We start from the raw sequence: 22,513 nt of genomic DNA on the forward strand, positions 1-22,513 counted from the left end.
GGCTCTCCCTCCCATGTGCCTCTAAGCCTCTGTAAACCAGGGGGTGTGAGACAAATAGCTTTATAAAATAGACTCACAGATATCTCTCTCTATCTGAGCTTCCACGGTTCTCGCTTAAAGAGGTGGTATTATGCTCATTTTCAGGTTCAAAATCTTGTTTAGGGGTTGTACCAGAACAGACATCTTACTTGTACAAAATCTTTGTTGGGAGTTGCACATACGCAGTTCCCAGGTAAGGACTACTAGCCAGTCAGAAGCATCAGAAGGGCGGGTCGTAAGAAACAAGGTAGTGTGATCCAACTCAAAGCCGCTTATTGCTTCAGACTGCGACCGTAACCTAACAGATGGTATAAGTTACTCACAATTCCACAACCACACAACATCATTGTTCCACATTTTACAATAAACCACTAAAAACAATCACCATATTTCAACTCCTCAATTTTACATAAAAAGTTACGTCATGTTAGTATTATAGCTATAACTTTAGCTGTGTTACAATGTAACTTCACAGACTGTTCAAGCGCTGTGTTTATTTTAAATATAATTCACAACCAATAAAGCATACTTACCGGTTGTGATTGAGAATTTCCAGGCCCAAACAGAGTCGGAGTTGCATCGTCTTAGGACTAAACGTTGCCGCTCTATGCTGCCTTGCTGAAAAATGCTACCATAGCACAGATCGATAGACTCGACTCTACTCGGCCCTGCTCCGTTTTCCATTGCAGGTAGTACCCAGAGATAGTACGTAGCTTGTCATCATAGCGACGTCACACACACCTGCCGTGACGTAACGTTAATATTCAATGCGACACACACACCAGCGATCCACACAGCTTTCTCTTGTTTAAGTTAAACCGTTTCAACATTCCCCAGAATGTAAAGACAGATAAGCGGTATGAAAACCTTCCAGCTGTGTTTTCCTCTGTCGTCGTTGCTGCAGCGGTCTGTGTGACGGTGGGAGCAGAGGACTCTGTGAGCGGGCGGCTGGCCGGCCTCACACGCTCCTCCCGCGGGTTGGCACAGGCTTCCCCCGCCGCCACTTGCGGAGCTCCTCAACTTCGGAAATATTCAAGCACATTTTTGTTCCGCCATCACTTCTCGTAAAACTGTCAATATTTGAAATCTACACAGCTGATTTCTCACCTCAAAACTTATCAGAAGTGGATTTAGAGAGAGATGGGAACTCCCTTTGGGCTGGACTTTGGATTTTTTCACTTTGCAAACCTGTTATATGCACAAAAGAGAGATAACTCAATAAAGGAGAGGGGAAAAGCCAAAAAGCATAATACCACCTCTTTAAAGTAGTACTGTGTAAGATATAGTGCCTTATCTTCAAATAACGAAAGAAGTCATGTCTGGGGACAGCATATTTCTCAACCATTGGATCAAATGTCATAACCACATTATCTGAGAGCAAGTCCCTCAGTCTATGAACACCATTATCCCCCCACCGTTTAAAACCAATATCAAACATCCAGGCTGGAAATCAGGACTATTCACAATAGGGGTGAAAATAGATGTGGACTTTGACCTTCCCTCAAGTCGACAAACCAATTGCCAGGCCCTAAGTGTATTGAGCGTAATTGGATTATTACAACTCAGTCTGACATTTTTAAGTTTCTTAAAAAATAATAAGTCCCTTAGCGGGCACTTTGAAAGGGAAGCCTCAACTCCCACTCAAATACAATTTGGGATGTTTACGACCCAGTCATAAATATACCTCATGTGAGTACACAGCTGATATATTCTAACATTTGGTAAATCTAGACCCCCTACAGAACTTGGAAGCTGCAATGTAGCCATCTTAAATTTTGGTCTGCGCTTGTTCCATATGAAGGAGCTTAGCCAGCCATTCAAATCCTTCATCACCCTATTTGAAAATATGATTGGAAACGTTTCAGCAGGGTACAACAATCGAGGTAGTATATTCATTTGCCCAATTGTTGAGGTTATGAATATGCCTAAAGATACAAAACCTGCCAGAGACCACTTAAAGGGGAAGGCAGGTAAGGCAGCTGGTATCGCATTAAGACTCCCAAGTGGCATGGCTTCAGACTTGTGCTGGTTTCATCTTAAATGTAAGGAATTGCTGCTGTTTTTATTCATTTATGACAGTAAATGAAGAGTCTTTGGGTTGTGGACTGTTGGTTGGACAAAAGAAGCAAATTGAACACGTCACTTTGTGTGTTGGAAAATTTTGATGAGCATTTTTCACAATTTCTTGTCAATTTTTTGTGAAAATAATTGTTAGTTGTAGACATAAAATCCTGGTTTAAAAAGGTGTCACTGTTGCATTAAACCTGGAACATGCTTCTCCAGACTGAGACAGTTGCATGACTTTTCTACTTGTACAGATTTTGTGTATAGGTTTACACACCTACACCTGTGGTCTCTCTGGTCTCTCACTACAAACAAACCGGCTTGCCCTGCCTCTCTGTCTCTCTCTGCCTGTCTGCTCCCCTGACTTTCTTCATCAGCAGTATTTTTATAAAGCCTCCCAAAACACACAGGAGTTTTTCAACTGCAATTCGTTATCACTACCTGTTAATGGTTGTATTGGCCCTTTTTTAAAAAGATATTTCAACAGGTTAAAAGGACTGGGTGAGCTATAGTCAGCCACAACACAAATATAATGCTCATGTCTAAAAATCAGTTAATTTTAAGAACCTTTTAGTCACAAGTAGTGAGGTTGAATCGCTTTTTTGGCAAGTGCAAAACTGCATAGGCTATAGGGGCTGTATTGGCCATTTAAATGTATTGCAACTAGGAATAAGGACTGATTAAACTATAATCTGTCTTTTCGGCAACTGCAATACTACAAAACTCCATATTTCAACTGGTTATAAAAGGACTGGATTAGTTGGCACAGAGCAAGCAAACATAATGTCATATGGATAATTGCAAGAGAGACACTTCCTTTTATTTTATTTATAGCCTAACCCAGCTGTCAATCATGTTAAAGACTACAGTGTATTTTCCAAATATAGCCTAAACAAAGATATTAAACACAGACCAACCAAACACAGGTTTCATCGGCAACAATAGGTTAATTTATGTATAATTTATTGCTTATAATAACTTTTTGTCAGGCCTGATAAACTGCAAACACTTCAGCTGTGATAATTTCGTTACAAGAAACATTAATGTTTTACAAAGACAAATATTTGCTACCACAGACAAAGTGATGCTTATTTGCACGTTATGACTGTTTGAGATAAAAGCAGCTGTAGGTGTAGGCTATAGATACTGGGCGTTATAGCTTTATCATGATGCTCTCGCGGAGGGAAATCAGTTTTCGGCAGATGGTGCATGAAGAGGAGGGGCTGTTCACAGACGGGTCCGTTGTCAATGAGAGAGGGAGGAGCGAGTAATGGACACCTTTCAACGTTCCAAGTAGGCTTAGTTGTCAAGGGAACACTGTCAGAATGCTGCGTTTTTTTGGAAAATGGCGCACATCGGTCCGATTGTCTACGAGTCTACCCAACCCGACTAGACATGTCAAACTCTAAAGCCTCCATACGTCTGACACCGACTGACGCCGCACACTGATCCAACAGTTGGTGTTGGTTGGAGTCGGTCGGCGTTTGTTGGGGGGCAGTGTGCAAGCAGCTTAAGACTTGAAATCTGACTAAATTTCACAAAAATGAGGACTTGACTTGGTGATGTGAGACTTAACGTACTTGAGATTAGAATCCCTAAAGACTTGACTTGACCGAAAGCAAAAACTTTGCTTTCTAAACAATACAAAAATGCGTAACCACACATTTTGCAAGACATCTTTCCAAGCTTGCATATAAATGTAGTCCTTGGGATTTTTAACATATTTCAGGATTTACTTTGTGGAAGCCATTTTTAGATTGGTGTGTTTGTCTTGGAGCTGTGAGTCAGGTGTTTCTGGAAGTCATTCTTCTTGCTGTCCTGATGCCAGGATTGATGTTTATTCTGAATTGTCTGCGTATCAATCAGCTGTCTATTTGGAGACTGGCCAAATCTCACAGTCTGAAGGACACACAAAACACTGAAACAGTATGTGAGTAACCTTGGTACCTATCTAACATTAAAAACACCCTTGGGAAAATACAGTGGCACAGGACATGAAAGCAGAAATAAATAACGCTCTATATCCAAAGAAATTGTCATACACGTCACAGCCATCGATTCTTTTGTTTGAATCCCGTAGAACATTAACTTTTGATTTGTTGGAATTTATTAGAGGATGATATGGCTGTATGTACGGCTTATATGGTGTTCAAAACCCAACAATGTTCACACTAGTTTGAAATCACCTTTATCTAGGAGCATATTTAAGATAAGATTAAGATAATTTATTAGTACAAAAGTCAACATTTCATATCAACATATTACCACAGACAAGACCAGGACATTTCAACTCAGAGTGACTAAGCAAAACGCTAAAATTTATTATTATTTATTATTTATTAGGGATTGTACTGGAAATGTTGGATATCAACAAATAGACTGCTTTATGGATTTAAAACATTTTTGCATTTTAAGTATCAAGTTTTATTGGGGATTCAGTTCACTGGATTAGTACAGACATCATCTTCTGGTTATCTGAAATGCTTTTTAATTTAATATCTACAAAGTGCACTGTATCATATCAATGCTGTCATGTTTTTATAATATTATATACATAATTTGAGTTTTGAAAAATCAGCATTTTGCGTGTCTCAACTGGGAAAAAACATAGCGACGTTTTCTTCTAATGTTTACTAAATGTTTTGCTGTAAATTAACCTTTTACTGTATTAAAAGACCTGTCAATCAAGCTGATAGTGAATGCTCTGTAACGCATCCCTATCCTATGTTTTGTTGGACTACCCTTTGTTTACAAATGAGTTATTGATTGCCCCTTCTTTCATTCTTGCTGTGTTGCTCTTAGTTTCAGCCAAGTGATAAATTGCCCCTGGACTGAACCAACCTTTAGATGGATGTATTTTTCTCACCTGCTGTGAGTCAGAAGTGATAAGATACACTAGAAGTATTGTGGCAGAGGTTATTGATATACAGGCCTTGTTCAGATAGAAGCAAACACATGAAGGCAACAGAGGAATGACTAATTGGTAAGAAAGGTCAAAGTTGTTAAAACCAAGTCGTCCATTTAACAGTTTTTGGCTGTTGAAGGACCCCTTTAACCAGTGTTTTTGTGTGCGGTTTCAGGATGCTCTGTAACTACTACAGTGGATTACCCTGCACACATCGTTATAGTTGTGTTTAAAGGAAGACTGCAATGGAAATGTAGTTATCAAATTGTCTCCCTCTTTAGACTTAAAACATGTCTCTGCAGTTTTTAGACACCAGTCAAGGCAGAAAAAACAAAATAGCCACATAAACTATTCAAATTACTCATGTAGCATAATCCACCTCCCCTCTATTTATCACTATGTTCCAGACAATTGTCGCTTTGCAAATTAATAGATAAATGAACTGCTTCTGCCTGAGCTTTGTAGCTACAGTACAAGGAGATGCCGAAGCAACTCAGAATTACTTTATTGAGATCTGTTATGAAAGAAGTGTTTGGAAGATAATAAATATACAAATGAACAACTGGAATGGTTTGAGAAGTTTCTATAGACTGTGGGTCTCTATATGTCCATCCATTGTAAATGCCATGAATGCAAGTTGTCTTCTAGGGCGGCAGCTAACGATTAATTTTTGTTATCGATTCAATTGGTCAGAAAATAGATCAGTTTCCTTAAGTTCATGGCAGTGTCAATAAATTGTGTGTTTTGTCCAACCTTCAGTCCAAAACCCAAAGATATTTGGCTTACTCTGACATAATCCAAGTAAAAGCAAAAAAATCCCCACAATGGACAATCATTTAGTTATAAATTGTATTGAGACTTCCAGAAGATGATGACTTGCTACCAAACTAGCCAGCGCAGCTCTTAGAATTAATCACTATTAGTTAGTGAATATTCCTTTAGCAGGAAGATTTGAAATGTGTGAGTGCATTAGGTTTACACCTTTTGTATTTTTGCCTGTCCGTTGAAATGGTGAATGAATCAGTGTTTTTGTCTACTGGGTATCAAAGTGAATGGCTACTTATAATGTAGTGTTTGCTGCCACCTGGTGGTTTCTCTGTACTTTCCTTGTCGTCCATCTCCCCCAAGTCCTCACCTCACCATTAATTTCTTTGGTTACCTTTTTTACTTATTTCTTTCAAGCATTTTTCTAGTCCTCGTTTTTTACTCTGGTACCTGAGGTCTACATTTTATCTTGTCTGTACTCTTCCCACTTCTCATTCTCCGCTCTCTTCAATCGGCCTCAAACCATCCTTTGCTTATTAACTTCTTCCCTTTTGCAATAGTTACCCGTCATCTGTTCCTGGTTTTGTTTTTATTCCCATCTCTGCTTTTTTGTTGCTTGTCTTTTTCAGGTCTCACATGACCTGCCTGATGCAGGCAGCCAGGAACGGTTACAGTAAAATCATCAACCTGCTGGTTTCCCATGGGGCAGAAATCGATTTCCAGGATGACAATGGATACACGGTGTTTCACTTTTTTTTTTTTGTCAAGTCGCTTCAGTTGGAATATGTAGATCACACATACGCATGGACGTCACAAAGTGTCATTTGTTGGATACATTTAATTTAGATAACCTTAGACTTTGCGTATGATAAGTAACACTAATATTTTCTGTTAGGCTTTGTCTATAGCAGTGCAGTATGGCAGAGAGGAGGCAGTGCTGAAGCTCCTCCAGCTGGGGGCAAACAAAACCATAAAGACCAAGGCTGGCAAGAGCCCTGCCGAACTGGCTGTGATCTTCAAACACTCACAGGTACCTGAAGTTCTTTTATGATGCCTTTCAGAAACTACATCTGCAGTTTGGTATTTTTGATGTAATGTATTCAGTAAAAAGACTAAACTTATCAGTGTCAAGTTAAAACATGGAAATAGTCCAATAAATCTGCATAAAACTAATGAAAAATGGGTCTTACTTTATTTGAGATTGGTTGATGATGCAGCAGTGGATAAGACACATGCCTTTGGTGTGAGAGGCCTGGATTCAATCCTCACTGTGACACATCCACTAATGTGTCCCTGAGCAAGACACTTAACCCCACGTTGCTCCTGAATAAATGTAAATGTTATGGTAATTTAAGAGAGTTTTTGTGTTGCATGAACCCATTGTGAGGTTAGTGACAGAAGCATGATGTACCACAGTACAGCACAGTATCTTCACACCAATGTCTGTTTGCAGATAAGCAGAATTCTGGCCTCTTCATCCCACGCCTCGACTGTCGAGACCTTCAGCTCCATGGAAGAGACCCTTGCAAAGTTCTTCAAAACTAACTCTGAACCGCCACCTTCCAAGGAAAAGTGAGATGATCTGAGATTTGTATTCAACTCCTTTTAGTGCTTATGCAGGTTTGACATACACTATGTTAACATGCACACTGAGGGCTCTACAGTGCCACCATTCGCTCGCATATGCCCTTAAAAATCCTTACGTGCAAACCGGAAACATTATTTACGAACGCAATGAGTACTGTAACTACAACCTACCATAATCCCGCCATGCCGCGCCGCTAATCGTTCAAAACACCCCTCCCCGAGTAGCGGGCAGGATGCGACGCCAAGCTGGTGTCAATCAAATGAGAGAAAATCGATGAGCTCGTCAATTTCACTTTTCGTCAACTGACCAATGACAGGATTTAATGCATGAAAATGAAACTGCTGTTTTGCCAAACTGGAATTAATATTAGACTAGTGGTGAGCTATATAGTGTACTATTACATAAAATGACGATGCATATAGTAAAATTAAATCATTATTAACACACTAACAGTATACTGTTAGATTAAAATTTAATCTAATATCTTTATATTATAATAATATAAATACTAATACATGTTGTGTGAAAGAGCCTGTTCAGTGGAAAGATGCAGATTTCCACTGCACAGGATGCCAGTATGTGATCCTTCTACCCGCCTCCTGCGAGCAACATGTTCCCCTTGTTCTGTTTTACTAACGTTATTGTAATACTGTTCAGTTGTCTTGTTTACATTAGGTGTGGGTTGTGTGGGTGCTGCTGGTGTATATAGTGAATCTGTCCCTGGTTCAAAAACTACACAAGCACCAATCACAGTAAAGTCTTTTTGTGATGAGTGATCAGTGTTTTAAAAGCTGTTTTGAATGTCAAATTTTCAAAACCTCTGTTTCAATATTTTAAAACGCTTTGACAATATTTTAAGGCCAATGCCGAGTGTACAGATACAAGGGACTTCACTTTCAGTCCTCAATGGTTTCACACCATAGTTGAACACAAGGAGAAGGAGCACACACATAAATATGTATATAATGAATAGTTTGTTAAACTCTGTGTTACTTGAACATTTTTCACTGTGCTCCTAAGTTTCTTTGTGTGCTCATGTGCTCCTAAATGAAAAGTAAATTGTAACACATAAATGAATTCCTACAATACAAATGTTTTTTCTTCTGTTGTCAAAGTAGCATCTCACCAATCACTGCAGCCTGTGTGCTTGTTGCCCCCTGTTGGGTTTTCTGTGAACCAGTGCCTGTGCAGCAGGTGTTGTTGAACCATTGTTCAACCAGACATAAACAATAATAAACTTTTTGAATGTTTAGTCTTTTCAGGCACCGCCGGGAAGTTATCATCAGCTAAAAACATTTTATTTGAGCATGTCTGGCACCAGGAAAAACAGCATGTAAACGATTTAGATTTAGCCGTCTTTTCTCTCGTGTCAGGATACAAAAACATTAAAAACCCATGTAACGCATTTCACATATTTTGAACATTGTGAGAACGAGAGGCTCGTTTGTAAAGCTTATCTTGTCAACAGCCAAATTGAAGCTGCCTGCACACTGCGGTTACTCTGATCTGTCTGAACTCGGTGACACCTTGGTTGCACCCACTTGATACCCAAAAGAGAAAAAGATGTTACTTCTTGCCGACCACTTCTGTAGGGTCAAAGGTGCGATTTGGTCTGCTTATTCCAAGCCTTACACATAAATGATGACCTCTGTTGACAATATGCTGTTGCTCAGCGCAGCACAAATTAATATTTTTACAAACATTAACTACTTAGGAAGTCTTTATTCGTAAAGTTTTAGTGTGATTCCATTCCCAGGCTGGTTGATGCTTTGGTTAATACTGTGAAATAAATCAGTAGTCCTTTAAAAGTCAAGGTGAACTCTCTGCCATCCTCAGAGTAACCAAGCTTGATGACCTTGAGCTCCTCCTACACGGCCTTGATCTTGGCTACCTCACTGACATCATGACTGTAAGTACCGATTAAATGCTGGAATTCTTTTTCTCATATGTATATTTTTGAATGCACAGTGCCTTTTTTTTTTTTTTTTATGTGAGATATTTATGTTCTCTTATCTCACTGATGCCAAGATAGTCAGCAGAGATAACATGCTGTTACAAACAGTACAATGCAGTATTAAATCTGTGGTTGAGATACGGTAATCCCAAATGTGTTGAGCACAGCTGCATTATTGACAGAATGACATTTATGTGCCTGGGAACATGTCATAACATGACTAGTTTACATATTTTACTTGGTGTTTAATAATGGATCTATTGTGCTGGATTTGCTTGGCCCGAATTAAACCGAGGGTCAACTAAAGGTTTAGGCTCTGTCTGATATATAGAGGAGTGGGTTTGATGGGTGCAGGTAGATTGTCACTGAATGGCAAAGCCTCATGCAGGTACATCTGTTTCAGGTGGTGGGGTCAGGAGCAGCTATATAAGTTTTGATTTGGTAAATGCTGAGTGATGTTTGCTTTTTCTTAATCTGTTTTTCACATACACACATGCACAGGAACATGATATCACCTGGAGCTACCTGTCGACCATGGAGAAAGAGGACTTGGAGAAGGTAGAGGATGACTGTAACATCTGTTTGTCTGTCAGCTCTTTTGCTCGCTGATCACCTTCAGGGTGACACAGAAAGAGATAATGGTAGCTGCTGATGTCGCAAAAGTTCAGTAGAAATAAGGCTGTGAGAGATTAAACACATACCCTCTTTTGGCATTGTATTCTTTCAGTTAACTATATATCTGTAAACTTGGATAAACGTCAGATCTGATATTAGAGGTAAATAAATAAACTTTTGGTAATTATTACAAAGGCATGTCACATTTAACAGACAGAACTTACATCATAGTGAATTACAGACAAAATAAATTACACCTGTACATCAAGAATACTTCATGTCATGAAGCGGAGCAGTGATAGAAACGACTTAAGTTTACCTTCGAACTCAATAAAGGATTTAGCGCTGTACATAACAATCACCTGATGAAGCACATTAGATTTCCACGCCACTGATATGTTGTGATAATAACAATAACACACGTTAATTGGGCTATATTAATTAAAACTTTTAATGTTTCTGACATGGATGTATTGAGTAATGCAGTATGATAATCACCGGCAAATGTATTTCTGCATCAGCGTGGGGCAAAGAAAACATCTGAAACGATTCACAGACTATACAGTCAGTCATAGATTGTAATGTTAGTTTCAGCTGTTTTCTCACTCTCGTGTTCATGCTGCTTCACGTGTTCGTGGACAGCAGTTGTGCTACGTTGAAGCTATTTCCAATTCACAGAGCTCACGGAGCAACACGTTGTTGAGCCTGAAATACTCTCAAACTTTAGACGGTCGAAGGTGCGGTCTTGTAGCTGGAGCTTTTTTTCGGGGGAATCCCTGCTAACACCGGATGCAGCGGCGCTTCGACGCACGTAATGCGAGTTGACGTATTTACGTAATCGATTACGTTGATGAATTGCACCGGCCCCAAAAGGATTATATAGCTTCGGGGGAGCTGAGAAATGAATATGTGTCACGTAATCACAGGTTGATGATTTTTCATATACAGTTGTGCTCAAAAGTGTATATACCCATGAAGAATTGGTAATATGTACCATGTGTAAAGAAAACATGAGTGAGCAGGAAAAACACATGTCTTTTATCTCTTATGGGATTCACATTGAACTGTAGGTCATAAAACAAAACATGGCGACAAAGAAAAAAATGAACCGACCCCTGTTCAAAAGTCTACATACACTTAGTTCTTAATACTGTGTATTGCCACCTTTAGCATCAACGACAGCGTGTTGTCTTTTGTAATAGTTGTCTATGAGGCCCTGAATTCTTGCAGGTGGTATAGCTGCCCATTCATCTTGGCAAAATGCCTCCAGTTCATGCAAAGTCTTTGGTCGTCTTGCATGAACCGTACGTCTGAGATCTCTCCAGAGTGGCTCGATGACATTAAGGTCAGGAGACTGTGATGGCCCCTCCAGAACCTTCACCTTTTTCTGCTGTAACCACTGGAGGGTCAGCTTGGCCTTATGCTTAGGGTCATTATCTTGCTGGAAAGTCCAAGAGCGTGCAGAATAATGCAAATTGCCTGCCAGTATTTTCAGATAACATGCTGCTTTCATCTTGCCATCAATTTTCATCAGGATTCCCTGTGCCTTTAGAGCTCACACACCCCCAAAACATCAGTGAGCCACCACCATGCTTCACAGTGGGGACGGTATTCTGTTCACTATAGGCCTCAGTGACCCCTCTCCAAACATAGTGCTTATGGTTGTGACCATAAAGCTCTATTTTGGTCTCGTCACTCCATATTACAGTGTCCCAGAAGCTGTGAGGCGTGTCAAGGTGTTTTCGGGCATATTGTAACTTTCCTGTGTCATTGGCTCAGTAAAGGCTTCTTTCTGGGAACTCGACCATGCAGCTCATTTTTGTTTCAAGTACCATCGTATTGTGCTCCTTGCAACAACCACACCATCTTTTTCCAGAGCAGCCTGTATTTCTCCTGACGTTACCTGTGGGTTCTTCTTTGTATCCCGAACAATTCTTCTTGCAGTTTTGGCTGAAATCTTTCTTGGTCAACCTGACCTTGGCTTGGTATCGAGAGATCCAAGAATTTTCCACTTCTTAATAAGTGATTGAACAGTACTTACTGGCATTTGTAAGGCTTTGGATATCTTTTTATTTCCTTTTCCATCTTTATAAAGGTTCAGTACCTTGTTACGCAGGTCTTATGACGTTCTTTTTTTGCTCCCCATGGCTCAGTATCTAGCCTGCTCAGTGCATCCACGTGAGAGCTCACAAACTCATGGACTATTTATACACATAAACTAATTGCAATTTACAAAACCACAGGTGTGGGAAATAACCTTCAATTGCCATTTTCACCTGTATGTGTGTTCGTAACAAGGCCAAACATTCAACTTTTGATCAGGCCATTTGGGTTATTTCTGTTATCATTATTGTTTAAAAAGCAGCCAAACAACTATGTAAAAAGATATGTCTTCATATAATCACTCATTTTGCATGATGAGTCATTTTCAAAATGAATGCCAAAATTAAAAAGATTCTGCCAGGGTATGCAAACTTATGAGCACAACTGTAACAAGAGATTTGAATCAACAAAGACAAATAGTTTTGTTCTATTTGTCAGATTGGTATCACAGACCCGGTGGACCAGCAGAAGGTGCTGAGTGCTGTGAAGCAGATGCACCTGGACAAAGTGGACCTAGACACACTCAGCCAGCTGGGAGCCACAGACATTGGGTAGGGTACCACATCTTAATGCCTAGCAGGCCTGTAGCAATCAACACTTGTACTCAGCAGAAGAGTATCCCAAATGAAGGGCTTTTGGACCATTCTCAGAGCTTTCAAGGGAAAACTGAGAGTTCGTTTGAGCATTACTTTACTTTTCAGGAAGGCAGTATGAGATCAGAATGACTAATAATCTGATCAGAGGCTTTATTCTCTGCACTTTGCTATCTATAGTACATTTCAAACATTACAAAAACATTGTAGATTGTGGTGTCTGACAGAAAACTTGTCAAAAGGTGTTTTGAGAATCTTTACAGTATTTGAAAATCTTTGTTTTAGTCTATTAAAAATATCTGATAAACTGTCAGTTCCAAAAAAAAGTATTCCACAAACACTGCACAAAGCCAGAAACAAAGTTGACTGTAGTAGCAAAAATTTAAACACTTGTCAGCCACACACCTTAAACCCTCCCCCATTTCCAGCCCTCCTCCATCTCCCCGTAATGCCCCGTCTGTCCTCCTCCACTGGAAGTCATCCATCATCCCCATGAGCATCTCATTGTCCCAGCTACATACCCCCCTCCCCCCATCTCCGTAGATTAATCCTGAGCCAGGTCCTAATGGTTTAAGCGGAGCTGTAATGATTTGTAAGGTGAGAGGCGATGGGAGGTTGCAATGAGCAAAGGAGAGCCAATGGCAGGGGCCAAACAAAGCCATCGCACCGCACCCCATCACTTCATGAATCCTCTGCAAAACTGGGCTCGCTAGCTGCTTGCCGGATGAGAGACAGTCCAATAGAGAGAGGGGAAGGTTAATGAGAGGGATATAAGAGGGACCCAAGAGCCCAGTGGTGAAGCTAAAGAAATAGCCTTTTGGGCTTGGTTATCCAGATTTCTGAAACATCTGACATGTAATTGAAGACCAAAATGAATACAGTTACTGAGTTTGTAAAAGCAAAAACCTAGGTGTGTTTGGGAGGGCATTAAGAATGACTTCTTGTTGTCTTCAAAGACAAACTGGCAAACCATCAGAAAACTCAGAAGGCTGAGACTATATATTGTGTGCAGTGGAAGGAGCACTGAAAGGAGCTCCTGAATCCAACTGACAGGCCTTCTGTGGCAGAGCCAGTGTTAAATGTTTGCCCATCTCTCTGGCACAGGTCACTGAGGTAGTGAAAAATCAATGCAGAGGCAAAGAGCCCCGGTGGTGGATGAAATTCACTCTGATTGAATTAAGACACTGGATGTTGTTGAGCCTCTGCAATACCATGTGGAGAACACTGCCAAATGAGTGACAGATGGGGATGGGATATCCAGTCCACTGAGTTTGTTATGTGTGTTTGTAATGTGTGAGGCATTACTTTGTCATGATTCTGTTCTCTGACTTTCATTTGCAAAATCTCCAGGTACATCAGCCAGTTTTTCTGGCTTAATTTGACTGTGACTTCAAGCATGTAATATGGTGCTGTGTAGCTGAGTGTGAAGCGGTTGCGATAGGTCAGCTCCTCCATGGTGTTATTCTTTGCACATCCAACAGTGCAGAGACCCCTGGGCAGACAAGAACATGCTGGATGGATTATATATCCTACCTGGCTTTGGAAACTCCTTCGGTGATGTGAAACAGTCCCGCAGATGGTTTCACGTGATCGACAGTTGGTGCCAAGAAATCTGCCAAGAAATGTAGCAATGGGGGCGTCGCTTAGCTCACTCGGTAGAGCATGTGCACTATGTACCAGGGCTATTAGTCCTTACCGCCTCGTTTGCTGCATGTCTTCCTCTATTTTTTCCTCTCTCTCTCTCCTGCATTTCCTGCCTATCTTCAGCTGTTCTATCCTCAGTAAAGGCAAAAGTTACACCGTCCTTGGCTTGCCTGTCACTGCCAGGACCTTACCACACAGTGCCACCTCCAATGGATGTTGGAGAAGTGGCATGTATTGCTGATCTGAATCTGTCTGGGAAAATGTGTGCAGTGAAAGTAAATTTGTATCACTTTCCTCTCAGCAGCTACTACTGGACAAAGCACCTGCTAGGTGATGCTAGAAAAAGGTGCTATGCCCAACTGACTTAAATAAATAAAGTTCACAACAAAATGGCACACATGCATCCTCTATCAGCATTCCCACATAACACAGCCTCCTTTCCATCTGCAATCCCTTCGACGATCTTCCCACTTGGGGCCCATCATCACTCTGTTCCCTAGATAAACTAACAGCCAGGAGAAGGGAGGTGAAGGTGCAGCGCAGGCTGACTGACAGTGTTTACTTGCCCCTCTGACAGAGTGTGAGGAGGGCCGGGACGGCTGGCTGCCCAGTCCCCTCACTAAGGGAAATGTACCATTAAGATAAGAGCTATCAATATCCCGCAGGACCAGCGGATGGGAAGATGGGGAAGGAGAGGTTGATGAATATAAATTACTAATCATTTAATGTGGATGTTTTCAGGGAGGGATGACAGCATGGGTTAGCATGGGGAGGAGGTGGGGAGTAGGCTTGGCCACCTGCTCAGTTTTCTATAGAGTTTGGTGAGGTGGTCTCCAGGAACATGCATGGAGAATGTTAACACAAAGTTTGGACCAAACTATCAATCTGTCTGCCCTGTCATTGCTGAGCATCTTCAGCAGGCCTTGCCTTGTTATTTTTTTCTTGGTTTTTGTGTGGACATCTTCCTATGGCTCACTTTGTAAGAAGGTAAACCAGCTACCCTCAGCTTTAAATCTCCACAGCATTATCTGTGCCTAAAAAGCTTGCATGACTTGTCAGATGAGAAACGCATCATATTTGTACCTTATCACCCTTATTCAGTTATACAAATTATAGTGTTTGATGTAGACTGAGATAATTACTGTAGTCATTGCAGTGTAGTGCTGCAACTAATGATTATATTCATTGTTAGTTATTTTTATAATTAATCTATCAATTGTTTAGTATAAGATGTCAGGAAATTGTGAAAAATGCTCTCAGAAGTTCCCAGAGCCAAAGGTGACACCTTCAGATTACTTGTTTAGACCATCAGTCTAACACCCACAGATACTCGGTTTACAATTATATAAAATGGTTGAATCATTTTCTGTTGAAGTGATTAATTGACTAATACTTTCAGGGCTACAATGTACATTTACATACAGTATTTGATGAATATATGATGAGTACATGATAAATGAAAATTGTGTGCAAATATTTTGTTTCAAAAACATGCAAAAAGGGAAACAAATGAGTAATTCATATATATGTGAATTAAATTTTTTATGAATAAGTTGCTCATGTTTTGCAGGAGTGAGGAGCTGCATAACTTCTTGATAAGAGTAAGGCAGCATTGTTGTTACCTGACAGAGACAATTCAGGATGTCGTCAGCCGTTTTCCCGGCCAAGCCTATAAGGTATGTGTCGTCTAGTGGTGCACTCATTTAGGGGTTCCTAGTTAGATACTGATGCACTGGTTGCATGGTACATGCTAGCTTGCTGACATTTTGGTAACAGAAGCACTTGTGGTGCAATTCATGTGTTAAACTATATAAAATTCCTCATTATGAATTCTGGAAATATATTTCTAAATGAAGGAGCTTCTAATGCTGATAAAAAAAAGTTGTCGCTGTTTCAAGTGGCACAACAGTAGTAATTTTAGAAGTGGGTAAACCAGTAAACTACAAAAAAGCATAACTAATGAAATAAACTACCTTCACCTACATATTTTTGGGCAAATTTATGCCTGCACACTGGGCACTGTCTAGTAGAGTGCAGGTGCCTTTATGAGTGCGTCCTCTGTCTCATCTGCCATACAGCCAGATTTATAATCTACTACTTGGTGTCTTTCTCTGTAGCTGGTCTTCTCATTGGAACAGAAGAAGGAGGCCCAGGCCATCTGCAACCAGGTAGTGGTCCAGACTAAAGATCTGCAGAAGGAAGTCGCCTGTCTCCGCAATCTGCTATGCCAGGTCAACACACAAACACAGACAATGCTGGAATTAGTGTAAAAAGCGAAAACCACATTGCACCATGTTTCTGTTTTCAGGCACTGTAGTGAACAGGGTTTGTACGGTCATGAAAAACCTGGAAATTTCATGGAATTGGAAAATGTTTTGGGGGGAAAAAATTTTTTATCCCAAAAGTTTTGTAAAAGTAATGGAAATGAGTTTAATAACTCTTATCAGGGGTGTGATTTTTCCAGATTTTCCAACCTGAAAATGTGACCAACGTTAATACGTAGTCATGCTGCTCGGTCCCCTCCTCTGCCGTAGTGGAGACAGTGAAGCAGGTGAACTGAAGGGTAAAAGTAGAAGAGTGATGTTTCCAACTGCTTTGTCCGTAGTTGTTATTACAACTTGTTAAGCTAATATAGAATAGTTACGAACAAGCTAAATCAAAAGCCGTCAGTTTGTGTTTTTTATTTATTTTTATAAAGCGCTCATTTATAACAGAATAGATCTAATTGTACTTTTCAGATAGAGCAAACTAATCTAAACCAAACTCTTTGGAATATTACTGTCAGGTCGCTCTGTGGCTGCTTGTGCAGCTTGTTACAATGTTACAAAAACAGTGACAAAGATGCGTCAGGAGCTGAAGCAGTGAGACAGAAGATAATAGTGATACCTATGGTGATCATATAGTGATCACCTGTTACGTGTTGCGTCTTCTAATAATAAAAATAAAAAAAGAAGAAGATAATAGTGCCTGCTCTGGCACTGTTTTGAGTGTGAGATGTTAAAATACGCAGAAGACAAAACACATGTGGGCACATGAGACCCTCAGAAAGGGGAGACACCGCTGGTAGTAGGCTACCACCAGCTGGTCCAGGAGCTTCGTCTTAATGATGGTCGGTTCAAGGCTTATTTTAGGATGAGTCGGGGAGAGTCCGGACAATCCAAGTAACTGTAAACTTCCGTCAGCACAACTGAGGGCCGTCTCTCCATTCATTAGATTGGATGCTCAAGGCGCTCATTGAAAAACGCAAGGCGCAGCAGGTGGGCAAAACGCGATGCGCACAGGGCGCAGAACTGCCAAAAGAACAAAATTTTTAAGGCGCCTCTCTAGATATAGCCAGAGCCGGGATACATTGAAACACTGTAATGATAATAGTCTAAAAGTATGTGACCATGCAGAATTTATTCAAATACTACAATTTTCTTGTGCCACAGCACCGTGCCATGTGCTCTTGTGTTGTTTATTTTCCTGCCTTTTTGTCTTATGCCAGTCACACGCGGGACTAATGCCAATGCCAATGCCAGTAAACAGCCTATAAAATAGAGAAGTCTTCAATCAATGACAGATGCTGTATAGAATGAAGTAGCCTACTAACTTTGGAGGTACTATGGGCACTAAAGGTGGCTAATTTACATTATTCTTACAGATCACGCAGACACAGGCCTGGGGTCTCATTTATAAAACCGTGCGTACGCACACTTGTAAGCAAGTTCCCTTTATAAATCACAATCAACTTGAAATGTGGCGCATGTGAGGGACCCTTTAAACGCCCATTGATACCTATAAATGGTCAGTGAAACGCCCCTCATTAATATTAATATGTCCTGACTGCATGAATAAAAGGAGGCAAATTCTGACAGAAAAGTCACAAAACAAAATTTAACTCAGTGTGACAATGGCGTTCCTTTTTGTGAAGCTGAAGCATGTTGTTTGGTGGGTAAAAACGCACTTTCACGCAACGCTTGTGCACTGGAGGAAAGGGGGCGCCGGAGCTCCACCCCTTTATAATCGATCTGCAGGAACGGGCCCCCCATGAGTAGTGACGTCGCTGGCTAGAGGGGGACACTCACACGCAAGACCCAGGTAGCCTACTAATTTGGATTCCCCCGTTTGAAAAGATAGTGAACGCATTCCGCTTGTGTCGCTAAAGAAGGCTGCCGATGAGTTAAAATAAATATGACTTCTTGTAAATGACATAAAATAGTGTTGTATTTCCATAATGTGTTTTTCAAGCAGCGCATCGCATCCACACGCTGGTGCACATCGGCTCGAAAAGGCAACGAACATCTGATAACAACAGGCAACATGAAACTATGCTCTCGTATTAACTCGACTGACGCATTGAAAACAGCATCAATTTAAATGTAATTTGTCCTCCTGTTCACCTTATTTATGAGAATAAATTGCACTGAATGCAAGTATTAATATGATTCCTGATTAAACTGTACAACATATTTGAGGTGTTCTTTAGCAGAAACAGATATCTCCGTTTGTGTTTATTATCCTAAATCTGGATCTTTCTGTATGCGCTGCAAATGATCTTAAATTGGGTGTGTTTTTTTTGCGCACTTCAGGGAAAGTCAATCAAATGGGTGTTTGTTTATTCAGAAGGGCTTTAAGCCTATAATACTCAGAGGTAATATTTCGATTTATTTTACAGAATAGTAGGCCTGTTTATTTCAAACCATTTCATCCTTCTGCCATGTGGGTCGCCGTTTCTCATTTCTCCTCTTTATGTGCGTACGCATGGTTCAGAGTTTACTTACAGGACCGCACATTCTCCCGTCAGTTTTGTTTTTCATAGATCACAACCTTTGCTTGGGAAGTGACATACGCACGTTTCCAGCCCTGTTTTGTTCGTACGCACCGTTTATAAATGAGACCCCTGCTCTTTTTCTTTTTTGGGTCATGAAAATTTGGCTTAAAGTCATGGAAATTCATTGATCAAAATGTCTATGGACCCTTTCAAAACAGAAAGCTTCTACACAACCCACCACACACAATGCCACAGCCTTTACTGCAGACCTCTCATGGACAAAGAAATGGATTTCTGGCCAACTAAAACACAAACTTAGTAATTTTCAAATAAAAAATGTGAATATGTTTGTAAAATATGAATTTACTATCATTAATTTTTACATCTATCAACATTGGCACTGATATATCTGTAATAAGCTGATATCATCGGGGCTGAAACACATTCATACTTCACGCCAGTCAATCTAAATTCCTTACCCTGTAGACTGCTATTTTGAGAGCTTTCCTCTTACTGTCGAGATTAAAAGCAACATGAACAGAACATAGTGTGTGTTTTAGATGGTGGTGTATATGAAATCTGGCGAGCTCCAACAGGTTATGTGCGGGAGTGCTTGCATGTGTGCACCTGACTCCGTGTGTGTGTGTGTGTTTGCATTTGTATTCCAAGAGGAGAGAGTCATTCCTGACAGGGCAGAATCCTCACAGCCCATAAGTCAGCACCACTGTGACATTGACCTGTCAGCACACAGACGATGAGGAGGAGGAGGGACGAGGGGGCTGATGGGAAGGCAAGGGTGGGGGCAGAGGGAAGCGAGGAGAGGACGCAGGTTGGCGGGGTGAGGGAGTTTAAGAGGGAAGAAAGGGGATGGGTAAAGGGCGGGGGTACGGGGTGAGCAAAGGAGGTGGGTTAGCAGCAGATCGAGGTGAGTATGTTGATAGTATAGGTAGATATTTGTGTGTGTGTGTTTTGATAGCGTTGGTGGGGGATGGGGTTTCTCTGTTGTGTCAGGCAGGAATCTGACGGGCAATGAACCCCATTTGGATCCACTGGCTCCCAGCCCGAGGAGGCAGGGCCACACACACACACACACACACAAAATCCAACTTTATCGATAGAAGCTTGTCTCTTGAAACACACACTTGAATCACAAACACTGTTATCACTGCATTTGTCACTACACAAGCTGTGACACACTTTGGAGGGTTTTGATTCTGCGTTTTTAAACAGTAACCTAAAGAAAAAATTAGAGAGCAACATCTAAACCAGAACCAGTGAATGTGAATGCGGGTTGGTTCTTGCCGCTGCCATCTAGTGTTGTCTTTGATAAATATGTCAGACCTGGTAAACTTAACAGGACCGTTGCAACAAATGGGAAAGCAGCACTGTTCTTTTAGAAAGTAACTTTTATCAGTGACCAACAGGATGTTTGAAATTACTTAGCCTCCAGCAAAGCTTCACAATGAAGGGTGGTGATGGCGCAATGGATATAATGCCTGCCTTTGGTGTGAGAGACCCGGGTTCAATTCCCCACTGTGACCCATCTACCAATTTGTCCCTGAGCAAGACACTTAACCCCTAGTTGCTCCAGAGGCTTTGGATAAAAGCGTAAATGAATAAATGAAGATGAATGTGTAAACTGAGCGCCAAAAGAAATGTGTAATTGTGGAGATATGCAAAGATTGGAGTTAAATTCTGTAATTTAGAGCTGCACTAATCCATATTTTTGTACTTACATTGGATCAAATGAGTTTGTGTAATGAGAAAGGGAGGCCACAAATCCAGGTAGGGGCATCAGTGCGCTTCAGAGAGTGTGTGTGTGTTTGGCAGACGATCAGCTGTGCTGGTATTGTGCTGAGTTTTCCGCACCTCACGAGACATTCGGATCGTTTATCACCATTAATGAATCACACAAAGAATATTACATCGTTTTTAAACAGTTGTAAATCCTCAGTCGGGGACAGCCCTACAGACAATGTTAGTGACTTGCTGGTGAACAAGTGGAACATTAACAGCTGAAGAGATTCTCAGGAGTTGGTGTAGATCTAAAAAGGGAGTAAATATTGGATATACATTCACCTGGTGAATTATAATTTTGCTCCATGAATGCTTGATGCCAACATGTCAGCCTGACCAATTTAGAGGTGCCCTATGTAGGTCTCATTTATAAATTTTTGCTTTTTATTTCTCGGACGTTTTGAAACCTACATTGTTTACATCTATGTTTACTAACCAGCAGTCTTCTTCTACCTTGTCTTTGTTGGTGCATTGCTGCTTATCTCTGTGCGTTACCGCCACCTTGATCAGTGGAATAGTCTGAAACAGTTGGTGGGATCATGTGTTGAATCACCAGTGTGTGCCCATTGTGCGAGACAAACTAAACAAGGACTCATCAATGGGGGAAAAAAACTGCTGTATAGGTCTTACAGATGTCATAAATTCCACAGGATACGTTTAATAAGCTGATAGTAAGCACAGGTTTTGTGTTTTTCAGGTTGTTGGGAAGCTTTCCAAACTCTGTTCAGTAACATTAAGTGCTGTGGCAGAATACAGCCAAGAGTCACTGAACCAAATAAAAATGTCTTGTGATGACTTGGCTGATGTAGTTTGAAAACCCCTGATCTACTTCTTGGAATGTAAATGTACAGAGCACCAGCCTTAGTTGGCTGTTGGTAGTTTGACTGTGACGACCTGTCAGGTGTGAACTCTCACTGGTTTCCCTCATGCAGGACTACGTCAGTTAATGCAACAGTGCATACCGTAATTCCCCAAAACACTGCAAAAAGCCCTGATCGCAGACAAATGAACCACAGAGCCCGGTTGCCCTCAAACACCTGATAATGCTGTTTCTTCATTCACATCATTGACTTTAAAAATGTGATTTGCTGCTGGTGCCTGAGTCGTAGCGCCATCTGCTTCTTTTGAGCTGTTGAAATAATGATGATTCATTCAAAACGGAGTACAGGCTGGAAAATGTGGGTATTGATCAACAATCAAATCAACCTTCTGTGGAGATATTATAGTCATTTAGTGGGTTGGGAGACACTTAAATGTCACCATTCAAATTTGTCTTGGTAGTAATTACAATGAAGTGCTGCGTTCTTTCTGGTCTTCTGTGCCATCAGCCTGTCAGAATCCACGTACTGTTTAATCACAATCAGCAACTTGTTATAATTTAATGTATTTTGGTGTCGCACTGTATTTGCATCTTTAAAAAAGAGAGAGACCTGTAGCATTGCTGGATGCAAAAAGTGTGTTTTTAGATACACCAGGGGGGGCGCCAAAGTCAAAAATATTCTAATTCTACTTGGACTGGCTTTTACAGTGACTTCCAAGTGAATTTCGAGTTAATTTGAAGATTTTACCAATTACAATGTTTTGATTATCATGTATTTGGTGGCTCTGAAAAGTTGAGGGCACATCCACATTTTGTTTCTAGTATTTTAAAGTATTCAGTGGTATTTTATGTCTTTACTGGAGAGTAGACAGG

At 40.8% G+C, this 22,513-nt stretch overlaps 1 protein-coding gene across 1 annotated transcript in view; it reads left to right on the top strand.

The window, feature by feature from the left end:
- Window positions 1-22,513, top strand: part of asz1 (ankyrin repeat, SAM and basic leucine zipper domain containing 1) — a 34,495-nt gene that overhangs the window by 10,202 nt on the left and 1,780 nt on the right. Inside the window, exons 5-12 of the mRNA XM_038706380.1 lie at window positions 6,403-6,514; window positions 6,669-6,803; window positions 7,227-7,345; window positions 9,198-9,270; window positions 9,817-9,873; window positions 12,472-12,584; window positions 15,841-15,946; window positions 16,388-16,501. Coding sequence (XP_038562308.1) covers window positions 6,403-6,514; window positions 6,669-6,803; window positions 7,227-7,345; window positions 9,198-9,270; window positions 9,817-9,873; window positions 12,472-12,584; window positions 15,841-15,946; window positions 16,388-16,501 — 829 coding nt within the window. The remainder of the gene's footprint in view (window positions 1-6,402; window positions 6,515-6,668; window positions 6,804-7,226; window positions 7,346-9,197; window positions 9,271-9,816; window positions 9,874-12,471; window positions 12,585-15,840; window positions 15,947-16,387; window positions 16,502-22,513) is intronic.

Source organism: Micropterus salmoides, unplaced genomic scaffold (genome assembly GCF_014851395.1).
Source record: "Micropterus salmoides isolate LMB-PRFRI ecotype aquatic unplaced genomic scaffold, ASM1485139v1 Ms_hic_scaffold_8, whole genome shotgun sequence".
NCBI lineage: Eukaryota > Metazoa > Chordata > Actinopteri > Centrarchiformes > Centrarchidae > Micropterus > Micropterus salmoides.